Source organism: Microtus ochrogaster, chromosome 8, assembly GCF_000317375.1.
Source record: "Microtus ochrogaster isolate Prairie Vole_2 chromosome 8, MicOch1.0, whole genome shotgun sequence".
NCBI classification, from domain to species: domain Eukaryota; kingdom Metazoa; phylum Chordata; class Mammalia; order Rodentia; family Cricetidae; genus Microtus; species Microtus ochrogaster.
In genome coordinates, this window is record NC_022015.1 from 3,725,184 (window position 1) to 3,738,693 (window position 13,510).

Sequence of the window (13,510 nt, forward strand, 5' to 3'; positions counted from 1 at the left end):
TGACTGGTGTGATGGCCACACTTAGAATCCCAGCACCAGGAAGCCATGTAGGAATGGGAGGCTTGCCTACCAGCCTCGCTAGCCTAACAAGTGAGCTCTAGACCAGTGGGAGACCCTGGCTCACAGTAGGTGTCCTCTGGCTTCCACACACACACACACACACACACACACACACACACACACACACACGTATGTATTAAAAAGAAAGGAGAGCTGGCTTCCCTCCCTTCCGGGCTTTGTTAGCCCCACCTTTGTCTCACAGGTCCATCTCCCCATCCTTCCAGAACCAAGAGAAGGTACGAAGCATGGGCTGATAGGTAGGAAGCTGAGTTGCCCTGGGTCATAGAGTGGCGATAAGCCATGCTTTTGGCTCCGTAGCCAGGCCCCCTCCAGCTCACGGCAGAACCCATTCCATATTCCACCAGTCTCCCTTGGAAGGTGGTAGCCACTGTCACACAGCCAACCAGCCTCCCACTCCGCCAGCCTATGGGAAATGTCTACCAACTCCCCACATTTGAGCACCATGCCAAAACAAGCGGAAAAGAAACAAAAAGAAAGTTCTGACTGCCAACCAAAACACCACCACCTTCCTGCTAGTGCACCAGTTCAACGGTGAGGTCAAGAGTGGCACAAATCCTGGATGCCTTTGCCAGGGGTGTGGGAGGCATCTGTGCAAAGAGACGAACCTGCCGACCCCACAAGAAAGTGCATTGTCCCCAGTGACCACATCCACATGCAAGGAATTCTCTGGCCCCGAGGTCTGATCAGTGGCTCCTGTTGGGGTTTCCCTGACTTGAGTGCACATCATGTCCCTGCCAACTTTAGGACTTCATAATCCTACAAAATTCAGCACACCTTTGGGCTAAACCACAAGCAAACTGCCACAGCAGTTACAGGAACCAGAGCCTGACACTAGGGACGACAAGTAGCCTTCTTAGCCTTTAGTCTACTGGCTCCAGGTGTGACTGGAGCTGGAGTCATTAAGGCCTGGGCCATTCCATGGGCTCTGGGCATTTCACCAGCTGGGACACAAGGTCTGTCACCAAAGGATCTTACATATACCTCACGCTTGTTCCCCTTTTAAATTGGAGGCACAAATTATAGCTGGATTCAATGGCCCTTGTTTCTGACCCAGCTATCTGAAGGTGTAGCATTCTCTCAGACTGCATGGCCTTGGCAGAGATGGAGGAATGGGGCCCGGCAGTGTCAAGGCTGAAGAGGAGTGGGGGAGTCTGCTCCCATCCCCCAGGGCCTGCAGTTGCAGATATGCATCACTCTGGGGGCATGAAAGAGAGAGACAGCAACTTACATGGCTCCTCTTGCCTTCTTCATCCCCCACCGATGTAATGACTGTCTCAGAAAAGTCCATCTGTCCTGTCTGGTTGTTGGTTACCTACAGACAAACGCAGGTGCAGGAAAAGTGAAACAAGGAATTCTGGGAACAACATAAAGCCTTGTTTGAGTTCACTTTCTGGGGTGGGAGTCAACAGGAAGCCCACTCCCCATTCTGAGTTCTAATCACTGTACCGCCAGTGGGCAGAGCTCCTGGAGGTACCCACAATCCTGTGCAGAGGGAATAAAGTGATCGCGGACAGCACAAGCGGGGTGGGGGTGGGGTGCCTGCCACCTAGCAAGTACTCAACACCCGCTATTTTTATCACTCTTGGGGCTCATCACTTGGCACTCAGTGTCAAGAATTTCCCAGTCTGACCAGCGTGATGGCAGAGGCCTCTGATCAAAGCACTTGGGCTGTGGAGACAGAAGGGTCGGGAATTCAAGGTCAGCCTTAGCTAGGTGGTAAGTTGGGAACCAGACTGGGCGGCATGAGACTGTCTCAAGACAAAAACATAAAATCCAGTCCGTGCATCTAGCCAAATAAATGTCTCCATAAGAGGCGAGAAGGTGAAAGTCCTGGCCACGCCCCCAGCTCCTTCTTCCGTCGGACTATGCAGCCATGAGATGGCCTGAAGCACAGAGGAAACCGGCTCCCTTTGCCAGTTTCTGGGCTGCCCTGATTCTGTCCTGAGGGCAGGTTCCTCAAACTGCACCCAGCAAGGAAACAGCCTCTCCTGCCTCCTCCAAGGCTGGGACTACAGATGGGTCTGGCCTAGGACCAGAAGAACTGTGTTCTTGGAGTCCTGGTTCAGCTGCCAGCAACCATCTGGTCATTTCTCTTCCTGATTCTGTCTTCTCATTTTGGCATCATCTTTAAAGTTGGTGCCAGCTGTACTATCTCAAGTCTACAGCCAGAACCAAGCGATTGCGGCCCAGGATGCAGACACGGATCAGCTCTTACTTCCCAGGCAGCCAGGGCCGGGCTCTGCCATCCTGCTCTGCTTTGCTCTATTTTCCTCCCCACCAGGCCCTCAAGTCATCCAGACAGATCTCAAAGTCACTATATAGCCAAGGCTGGCCTTATACCCCCATCCACCTCCACTTCTCAAGTGCTAGGAATACAGACATGAGTTACCATGCCTGGTGTATACCTGCTAATTTTTACCTAAAGATTTCCTCCCTGTGAAAAGGAATGATGTCTTCATGTCTTCTTCTTCTCCTTCTCCTTCTTGATAGTTTTTTTTGTACAAGTGTCATTAAAAAAAAATTCTGTAGCTCTGTTGCAGGTCCTCTTGGGACTTTTATTATCCCACCATGCATTTCTTCATCTCTAGGATATATGCACTATTTTCTGAATGTATTTCACTGTCACTGTGCACCTGCCTCCTGAAGCGCTACACAGGCTGGTGCTCCACAGGACTCCTTGAGAGCCTGGGCTGCTAGCAGCTTTCCCCTTTGTCAGTACCTGCAGATCACGGTGGTACATGCCTATAATCCCAGCCCTTGGAGAAGGCAAAGCAGGTGGATGTCTGTGAGTTCAAGGTCTGCATAGTGAGGACCTAGCTTTGTTTTTTTTTTTTCTAGGATGGGGTCTCTCTCTGTTGTTCTGGCTACCCTGTAACTGCCTCCACCTCTCAAGGGCTGGGATTAAAGGAGTACTCCACCATGCCCAGCAGAAGGGTCCCCCTCCTTAGGTGTGTCACTAGTGAGTGACTCCCACTGGATTAGTGAAGACCCATCTACCATAAGGTCTCTTCTTCACCCCTGACAGAGGCACACATGAATGAACGGAAGTTCACATGAATGAACTAAGAGGTGAGTTCTGTCTTCCCAGCTGTGAAGAAGCCTCAGCTTCATACACTGCCTGGGAAGAGCAGGAGCAGCTCAGAGCCTGAAGTGCACCTCTCCCTTGAGCAGCATCCTCCCTTCTGCTGGGTTCTAATCTCTTTCTACAGCTCTCAGTTACGTGTGTGTTTATATCACAGCTGTCGACAAGCCCCTTTCCCTCCAATGGGATGGCCCCATAGGAAGGAGACATGGCTGCATTGCCGCCCTCACCTTGTGAATTTCTCGGTGCGTATGGATGGTGTTATTGCCGACCCTGGTGTCTGTGTTGGTCTCGTTGTGATAATTGGCAGGTAAACTTGACAGGTTCACCTCAGAGGATGTTCTCACAGCTGCTTCTTCTGCCTCCATCTACAAATTGAATAAGTAAAATGGTTTCTTTCTGTTGTAACTGAGGGGGAAATAAAGGGGTGCCTTCTCGTTTTCTCTTCTATAGGTGCAGAGATTGGTAACAGTGACAGGCCACTGAGTGGCCTTTAGACAAGAATTCCAAACGTTTTACATGGCCTTCAAGTCTCACGACCTCGGAAGGTAAAAGAGCTTGCTGAGCAAGCCTAAAGACTGAGTTTGATCCCTAGAACCCATGTTGGATGTAGTGACTCCAAACTGCAATCCCAGGACTCCGACAAGAGTATGGGAGGCAGAGGCAGGAGAATCAGCCGGGAGCCCACAAAGCAGCAGCAAGGTGGAAGGAGAGAACTGATTTCTTTAAATGTGTTCTCTGATCCACTGCACATTTTCCATGGCACGCGCGCGCACACACACACACACACACACACATACACAAACACGCATACACACATGCTCTCCCCTCAGGTGGTGCCCTTCTCCCTTCTGGTTTTTAATCTGCATTCTATTGATCTTATTTACATTTGTGGCTTTGCATCATCCAAGTCAACCCTTTTTTTTCTTTTAATATCACAACCTCCTAAGAGATGCATGCTAATATCCCCATTTTTCAAATAGGGAAACTGAGTCTCACAGAGTCGAGAAGAATTCCCAAGATGCCAGTGTAGGCTGGAGTTGAAATTTGAGCATATTACCTTGACCGGCCAGACCCTGTGCCCTAACCTAGGGGTCACTTGCATTAAATCCCTATACAGTGAGCCAGCACCTTGGTCTCTCTCTGGCTACAAAAATGTGCTCAGCCTTTTGAAGCCTTAAGTGTTAATGTCTCCAGTGAGGGAGGGACAGGCTGGGGAAGAAGTACCCCAACTCTCTGTCTTGTAAGACAAGTCTGCTTGTGGGCTGCAGCAGGATTAAATCCCAAGTGGCCAAGGCAGGGTCCTTTTCAAGGACCTTCACTGTTTTTATCCTTCCCTCTTTATTTTTAATTTGCCGTCAATCCTGTTGCAGGGTCTGGTGTATGTGGTGAGACTGGAACTCAGATAGACTGAATCCTTGAGATAGGAGTTCCCTTCCCCATCCCATCTCTTGGTAGCCCTCGGTGGACCTTCTATGGGATCAGTAGATGGTTTCCTGGACCTACACCCGTCCTAATTCTCTGGAAACATTTATCGGTCCTTCTTTGATGTCGGGCTTCTGAGGTCACGCCCTCAAATCTTCTGTCTTGTGAGCCTCAGTGGCACCTGTGTCACAAATAGCATGTGTTTACATGTTTACACCCAGCTTTTCCTTCCAGGTCTGTTAATCTCCAGCCCTGGTGAGTGGGCAGGTGACCATCCTCAGCTGCACAGCCACAAAGGCAGGCCAGGCCAAGGACTACAGAGCCTATCAGACACTGTGTCTAGAAACTTCAGATGCAAGACCCAGTGGGGGTCTTGGCTGAGGGGTTGAGAGATTCCCAATACTCCTATTTGGGCTGCTTCGATTCTGGAAAACAAATCCTCAACAAGTGTTTTCCTGACAAAGACAACCACTTTGTCTATACCCACTCTTTCCTTCCTTCCTTCCTTCCTTCCTTCCTTCCTTCCTTCCTTCCTTCCTTCCCTTCTTCCTTCCCTTCCTCCCTCCCTCCATCTCTTTCCCCTCTTTTTGACAAGGTCTCATGTAGACTGGCCACAAACCTACCATGCACCTAAGGCTAGCTTTTAACTCCCTTGTCTCTACCTGCTGAGTGCTTCCATGAGCCAAAGCACCCTGCTCTCATTCCCTATAATACTGCAACACCCTTTGCCCACTTCCCCTGGCCAGAAGGCCAAGCTGCTGAGGACCAAGCATGCTGAACTAGAAGAGATCTGCTGTGCACACACAGTTCATCCAGCAGTCTCGGGTGCCAGCCAAGTCACATTGTCGTGCTGACACTCCAAAGGGGGAACACTGCTGCATCATGGAACCTTCACTGCCTCCTTGCAATATTTTAGCCTTACTGGTGTGTATGGCCACACATCTGGCACATTCACAGCAACCCACATAGGGAAGGAGTTGTTCATGGTCCTGTTAGAGGCAAAGAAAACAAGCCTGACAGAGGACATCATATCAATCAGCAGATGGGAATGCTCCGATTAAAATTTAGGTCTTTCTGATTTCAAGTAGCATGCCTTTCCTAAGCAGTCCAAGAGTCCCTTTCCCCAGGGACTACATGTTTATGGGAAGAGTCTCACACAAACCAGTTTAAAGACGACTGTGGCCTTTCTCATGTGATGGTGCCTACCAGCAACTCAAGAATCTAAAGAAGAAAGGAAGGAGGTTTCAGGAAAAGAAGGCAGGGTTGAGTGGGTCCCAAAGGATGAGAGGATTTGGATAGAGAAGTTGAGAATGCAACAGAGTTCAGAAGGAAATCTGTAGCATCCTGAATAAGCCAGCAAGCCATGCTGTGAGCTGGAGCAGAGGGACTCTGCTGGGCACAGGAGAAAACACATCTAAAGAGCATCTCTAACGCAGATGCTGACCTGTTTTTCAACCAGAGACATTGAGGTCATTCAAAATCTTAAATAAATAAATACCTAGATCCCTTCCTAGATGTACCAAATTATCATTTCTAAAGGCAGGACGTACACATCAGTGAGTTTTTTGGATAACTAGGAAGATTCCCTTCTCATTCACCTGCCCTCAGTTAAGAACTCCTGCAGCAGGCAACTGGGAGCTACATAGATTCTATACTAGTTGGGAAATAATTTAGAGACTAGGGTAGGAAGAGACCAGAGTCAGAGAACTGGCCAGAATCAAGTTTGGAAGAAGGTAAAGGCAAAGGCTTCCTGTTAAGTTTAGAAGGACCAAGATGAGCACCGAGTCAGACAACCAGCTGCCCCCAGCATCATCACAGGGTAGCATGGGGGCGGGGCAGACAAGGTGAGCTCAAGCCCCAGCTTTACCCCTCCCCCCAAATAACCACATACTCTTGGGCAAGACTCCAGGTCCCTCTAAACCACAGATTGGACACATGCTTGTTCAGAAGGTATGAGAATTAAGGAACTCCCCATCTGAATGCAGATATGGTACCTGTTGCGGGGTTAATGGCAACCTAAGTTGCTCCCCTAGCAGCATCCTGTAAGGAAGCAGTTGGTGAAGAAGCCAGCTTGAGAGAAGTGGGAGGGGCAGGCAGCCAACAGTGAGCATCTGAAAAGCTCCCTTTATAACACAGTGGAGAAGAAAGAAAAGAAACCAGGACTAGAGACAGGATGGATGGGCAGGAAATAACATATTTTTAGAGAACGGGACCTGGCTTGTTTAGCAAAGAGTAAGGTTTAGCTGGAAACAAGAAAAGCAAGGTACTGGAGAGGGTGTGTCCTGAAAAAGACTGTCTTAATGTTTTCTAAATGCCACTGGAATTGGAATTGTACAGTTTGGCTTTCAGATAGCTGGCAAGTCACCAAATTGCCAGGCTACTGTTTTCTGAGCAGTCTCTCTCAAACCCTGTTCCCTATCTGCCAGTGGCTGTATCAATGCAATGAGCTAAGGACTATTTAATGAAAACCATAAATGAAAAGTACAGTTTACCATGGAATCTTCAGCCACAGCAGTTTCTGCCACCAGCAAGAGAAACTAAAGCCTGAAGCAATAGTTGCTTCACAGCTGAAGAATGTGAACGAGGTTAAAAATGGCATTCACAGCCCATCAAATGCACTTCTACTAAAAGAACACAGTAGGAAAATTGAACAGATAAATTCAGGCTTGGTATTGGGACTCTTCCTAGGACTCGGTGAGATGATAAGATCCCTCTAAAATACACCAGTTACAGGCTGGGGAGTTGGTACATGGGCAAAGGCACTTGGCATTGAACCTGACGATCAGAGTTCAATCCCCAGGACCCACATGGTGGGAAAAGAAAGCCAGTTCCCTAAATTGTTCTCTGACCTCCACATGTCTGCGGGCAACAGGCATTTACACACACACACACACACACACACACACACACACACACACACACACACAAAACAAATGAATACATATAACAGAGCATCTCAAAAATAGCCGTCACAGATGTGGCAACTCCGGCAGAGGAATGAAGTGACTTTATTTTTAACATCCACTTCTTAACCACGTGGAATCAAAAAAGAAGAGAAGAGGAACATCTTAGATTGAGGCCACAGGAGGACTTGCTTTCTCTAAAGATAATCCTAGAAAATCAGCTACTTTGTCCTTAAGATACATCAGCAGCTTGAGGCAGCTGGAAAAAATAAAATGCCAGGAAGTTACTTGAAAGCAGATTCACGATGCAACTATGTAAACTTCGACCGCCTGTGACTGGGTTCTCCCTTACTACCCCTGCCGCTGAATAGCAGCTGAACAGCCACTGCCCTGTGTTTATGACATCTAAGGGGTTTTCTGGAACTTCCTTTAAAAAAAAAAAATGCCGGGCTAGTGAGATGGCTCAGAGAGGGTAAAGGTGCTTGCAACCTAAGTTTCTAAGATCAATCTCTGGAACCCACACAACCACACATGCACTGTGGCATACAGGTATGTGTACATGCATGCACACACATACAATCATGCATATATAAAATATTAATAAATAAAAATAAAAGTTACTTTTAAAAAGCCAATAGTTACAATCTATTAAAACAATACACTATTTTAAGACTGATTTGAATACTTTACCCTTCTCTCTTTCTTCCCACCGAACTCTGGTGCTGGGGATCAAATTCAGAGCCTTAAGCACGTGAGACTCTACTGCTGAGCTACAGTCCCAGGCCAAGACATTTTAAAGATGGGATCCACTGAGAGTCTATCAGGTGTTGGTAAGCTTCGCTGTTAGCTGCTGTTCATGCTACTACTGTTTGTTTTCTTTTCTTTGTTCTTTTTTTTTTTTTTTTTTTTTTTTGGTTTTGTAGCAGAGGGTGAGCTCACTGAGTAGCCTAGGCTGGCTTTGGTCTTACTATTTAACCTAAGCTGGCCTCAAACCCATGATCCTCCTGCATCAGCCTCCCAAGGATCGGACTACTAGTATGTACCACAAAGCCTGGCCACATTACCAGTATTACCACGACAAAAAAAAAAAAAAAAAAAAAAAAAAAAAAAGATAGCCATTATTTTTTGAGCCTCAACAATCCCCCATAATCCTTACAATGACCCCATGAGGAAGATACTGGTTTATATCTATCTGCTTTCCTTACACCAATATTTGACTAGGTAATTTGCTTTCTAGAATCTTCTCTCTGACCTAGAGGTGGGCATTTTCTCCACTTCAGACCCTGAGTCCCATCGCTAATCAATGGCAGTGCTGGGAACTGAAGAAGAGAAGCTGGTCTCCACAGTCTATGATTTTGCCATGAGAGTGCTCGCCCCCCCACCCCCTATCCTGTCTCCACAGCCCACAGGTCACTCTAGGAAGATCACTGACTCGGGCTGATGCAATGATCAGTGTCTTTGGGGTTTCACAGCCAATCTGCACAACTCAAGCAGAGAGATATGTCAGGAGGGGGAGAGTGGAGCCATGATAAGAATCTACTGTGGATCTTTCCCAGTGTCTGATGGGGTCGCAAACCGCACTGATGACTACAGAGGCTAACTTAGCAGGTCTCATCGAGAGCTGAGACCAAAAAGCCTGTTCTGAACCCTCTGAACTATGGTGGGCATTTCCCAGTGAGTGAACATGGAGGTGACCGGTCTGTGTTCCTGGGAATTGGGGTGTGGGAGGGAAAGTCCTACAGCCCAGGTAAGAACAGCAGAGTGGTCAAAGACTCCACATAATCTGCAGTTACAGAGTTAGGGGACACTGGACTCCAGCTGGCCGCCCTCTGCCTTCAGTCACTTTTTGTGCCAACTGTTCCATTAGCTCAGGAAACCCACAAATCTTGGGACCCAGGCCTGTCTGGTAGATATTCATATATGGCTGCTTATGTTACTGCCTCCCAACCCAGTATTCCCTACAAAGCCCATCAGGTTGGCCAGGGGAATGAGAGGAAAAATATATCCAAACTACACAAGATTGAAGCGAGACAGCAACCTATCCTAGCAGACAAGGGCCAGCATTTAAGACTGCCGGAGGGGGTTACTATGAAAAGGACAGTGGAGAGCCCAACCCGCTTGTCTGGTTCACTGAAATCGCTGGTTCCACTCCCTTCCAGCCTGCCCTTAGGTGCCAACGACAGCTAGCCACACACTGACCAAGAAGGCTTAGGAAGCTTTCAACACGGTTGGAGGCCATCTTAGGTGTCAGAGTGAGGTGCCATCCAAAGTGCTGGCACCTGGAAGAGGATGAGAAACCGAAATCTGCCTCTCATCTGCCAGGTGAGGGGCATTGTATCAAATTCTCACCGGGAACTGAGGTTCAGGATGCTAAATGATTGACCAAATCCACCTATTGTTGAGGAGCAGAGAATCTGAAACTTGAACTCCAAACCACACTGCGTGTAGGTGAAATGGGGTTGCCTCTCACATCCTCGTCCCCTACCTTCTGACCATCCCTGCGGCGTGGACGCAGGCCTTACTCGAGTCTTCCTTTCCCACCCCTCAACAGACTTTGACCCTTTTTCCCCTCCTGACTGGCATCCTGACTGTATTTTGGGGACGATATTACAGACTCGACACCCAAGGGACATGTTAGAACTTGGAGCTCCCTGCAGCTGCCCCAGCGTCTGCAAAGCCACCGCGCTGGGACACCAGAGTGGGTTCAACTTCAAGTCAGCTCCAACTGGGGAAGAAAGCCAGCTACATATCCAAAGCCATCTGCAACACTGTGGCCCCAGCTCCCCAGGAAGGATTCAGCTAAGACTCCCTTGGTGAACAGAGTTGGATCCAGACCTTTAGGCAGGCAGGTAGAACCAGCTGAGAGTAAAGATCACCCAGCGCTTCACGTCTGCTGGCAGGCCCTTTCCAGCTCTACACAAAGTCAGGTCTTTGGCCAGTGCTGCGACCATCTCTGGAAACATTGCCTCCCCAGGCCCACTCCCTACTTATCCTCCTACTTTACAAGCCGGGAGTCCTCGGGGTGCACCCACCTCCTCCACCGCGCTGCGCAGTTTGTGCTGAGTGTCTTCCATCAGCTCCTCCACCTCTCGGAACATCTCATTGAGCGTAGCTTCCTCCTGCGGGTAGCTGAGAGCCGGACCCGGCTCCACTGGAGTCCCCGTCGCCGTCGGGGCAGGAGCCGGGGCGGTGGGGACAGCCGCAGCCAGCAGCAGACACAGCAAAACGCCCCTGAGTCGCTGCATGTTTGTTCGGCGCTGGCCTCAGCCTGTGTGTCCCGGAACGCTATCAGAGACTGCAGGACCACCCCTCTGGCCCGCCCCGCCCCGCCGCTCTGCCCGCCCCCATATGAAGCGAGACCCAGCCCCCTCTCAGCCACAGCCCCTCCTAGGGGCTGTGGGGCCCCGCAACCCGCTCCAGCCTGGATGCCCTCTACACCCCCCAACTCTAGTACCTAGGGGAAGCTCTACTTGCCACGCTGATGGAAATCCAGCTCCCGAACCAAGGACCCCCTTTTCTTAGACCAGAGTGACCCTAGCTAGGCTACAGGTTCGAGTCCCGCCCCTTCCTTTACTAGTTCACAGTGCAACTCTACTGTTGAGACTCTTTGGTCCCCGACTCAGCCTCTCCCAGCCCCTCCCAGCCCCAAGCAGAGCTCGGCAGTGCCCAAGTCAGCCTTCTCTCCACGCGACCCAAATACATGAAGTCCCCACCTCTATCTACTTAGGTGAGACCTAGCTGGGCTATCCCCACGACGGTAACCACCGAGCGCCCACCTCGAATAGACAAAACTGAGCCGTAGGTTGGTCACACCTCTGGGCTGCCACAGAGCAGCTGGAGAAGAATCAGTACCCCCCGCAAGGCGCGGATGCAGCAGCGCTGGTACCCAGTGAGAATGCAACCTGCTCACCCCCGCCCCTCTCCCCCGACACACACAACCCTCCACGCCCCTGGGGCGGTCGCACAGCCAATTGCGCTCTCTGCCTTTGGAAGTCCTGGCTCTGCGGGGATTCATCCTCTCCCCGGCGAAAGCCCAGGCTTCTGCCATCTCTGACTGCCTTGAGTCGCACCTTGCTGGCTTTAAGCCCGCCTGTGCCTTGGATGCGGTCCTAAAGGATGGAATCCCAGCCCCTCAGCCATCACAGACTGGTCTAGACATCTCCAGCCGGGAAATTTCACTTTTGGCCCAGAGAATGGGTCAACACAATGTCAGCAAGTCCCTAGAGGGCGACATAGCAGAGTGGCTAGGACCGACACCACCGGCCCAAGGCCCAGCAAACTACAGTACAGCGTATAGGCTATAGTTGTATGTGCACGTCCTATTTAATATGCACGACGCATGAAGAGGGATCCGGGTGTAGAAGTAGGCTGTGCCGCTCTCTTAATGAGATTTCAGCCTTGACTATTGGCAGCTATCTTCTCAGTGCCTAGAAAAAAAAAAGTGTTTTCAAAAACCTTTCTCCCACTTCTTTGGTTTTCTAGTCCTGATTCTATCGCCCCGTGGTGTCCCTGACACCTCCCCTCGAGGCATCTCCTGACCTTTCCCCCTTTCTTCCCTGTGCTGGCTAGTTTATTCCGGCCCCCCCCCCCCAATTTGACACAAACTAGAGCCACCCAGGAAAAAGGGAACCTCAACTGAGAAACCGTCTCTATTGGATTGGCCTGTGGATGTATCTATGGGGCATTTTTTTAACTGCTAGTTGATGTAGGAGGTCCCAGCCATTGTGGGTGATGCCAACCCTAGGCAGGTGGGCCTGGACTGTATAAGCAAAGCAGCTGAGCAAGCCAGAGGAGAAAAAGCCAGTAAACCACCTTCCTCCAGCCTCTCTGCTTCGGTTCCTGACTCCAGATTCAGGCCCTTCCTGCCTGGGCTTCCTGTGATGATGGAGTACAAACCCTTTCCTCCTAAAGTTGCTTTCAGTCATGGTCTCTATTACAGCAATGGAAAGCCAAAGGAGAACACTCCCCGTTTCTCTTCTGGGGTGGCTGGCCCCTGTGCTCCCAGGCCACTAGCTGGCTGGAGTCTTTTTGCCAGTCCCTCTCCCATCTACCCACCAGGAACCAGGAGCTCCTTTGTATCTGCAGAGCCTCAGGCCTATCCGTTTGATCCCTGGAAAATGAAGGGGTTATATCAAGAGCTGCTGGCACACCGGTACAGCGGTGTGGTCACTGAGCAAGCATTCCGTTCCAAATGCAGGCATTAGCTCACTGAATACTCAGCAGCCTTTGGAGGTTGGTGCTGCTACTTTTGGTCGTTAAAAGCTGAAGGGCTGTGCTTTCTCATAAGGGGAAATCTCACTTCTGTGACCACCATTCTTTATAGGACTGTTTTGTAGATAAATAGTTCTGTTACCAACAAAACTATCACAAAAAGAAAAGAAACTACGCATGACTTAATTATAAGTTCTCAACCTGCCTAGCTCTGAGCCAGTCTAGGAACAGCTCCAGGGTGGCAGCAGAGGCACTGAGCAAGCCATAGTGATGGGCACCACCCCGTCCAGACATGGTCTTGGCTTTGAAAAGCTTGGATGAAGGCAAAGAAATCCAGTGACTCTGGAGACTGGCAGAAGAGTCCCTATCTAGATGACTTTTGCAAGATGAGGGGCCTAGGGGCTGGAGCGGAGAGGGGACAGATCTGCACACACCTGTTATGTTGGAGGAAGGAACTGTCTACAACTCCACAAGATCTATATTCACTAGGACATCAGGAGGCAGTAAGGGTTAGTTACTTGTCTGCTGCTGAATACTACGGCCAAAGGCAGCTTAAGAAAGGGGGTGGAAGCGGGGGGAATGAGGCCCATGATGGCAGAGTAGAAGCAGCAGGAATAGGAAGCTGAGAATTCGTATCTTTAATTGCAAGCATGAAGCGGGGAGAGCGAACTGGAAGTAGGTGGGTATAAATATATCATCTCAAAGCCAATAAATATATCATCTCAAAGCCAGTCTCCAGTGACCTACTTCCTCCAACAAGTCAGCATCATCTAAATCACAGTATCATCAACTGGGGATCAAGTGTTCA

General features: G+C 49.7%; 1 protein-coding gene across 2 annotated transcripts in view; it reads right to left on the minus strand.

The window, feature by feature from the left end:
* Positions 1-11,348, minus strand: part of Dkk3 (dickkopf WNT signaling pathway inhibitor 3) — a 42,994-nt gene extending 31,646 nt beyond the window's left edge. The window contains exons 1-4 of one of the 2 annotated variants that reach the window (XM_005351006.3): positions 11,268-11,348; positions 10,524-10,759; positions 3,394-3,531; positions 1,310-1,393 (exon numbers count right to left, since the gene is read on the minus strand). In XM_005351006.3, the coding sequence (XP_005351063.1) occupies positions 1,310-1,393; positions 3,394-3,531; positions 10,524-10,736 (435 nt within the window). In that variant the 5' untranslated portion in view covers positions 10,737-10,759; positions 11,268-11,348. Of the gene's footprint in view, positions 1-1,309; positions 1,394-3,393; positions 3,532-10,523; positions 10,760-10,945; positions 11,018-11,267 lie in introns of those variants that run through there. The other variant, XM_013347655.2, reaches the window with a different exon arrangement.
* Positions 11,349-13,510: the final 2,162 nt, after the last annotated feature.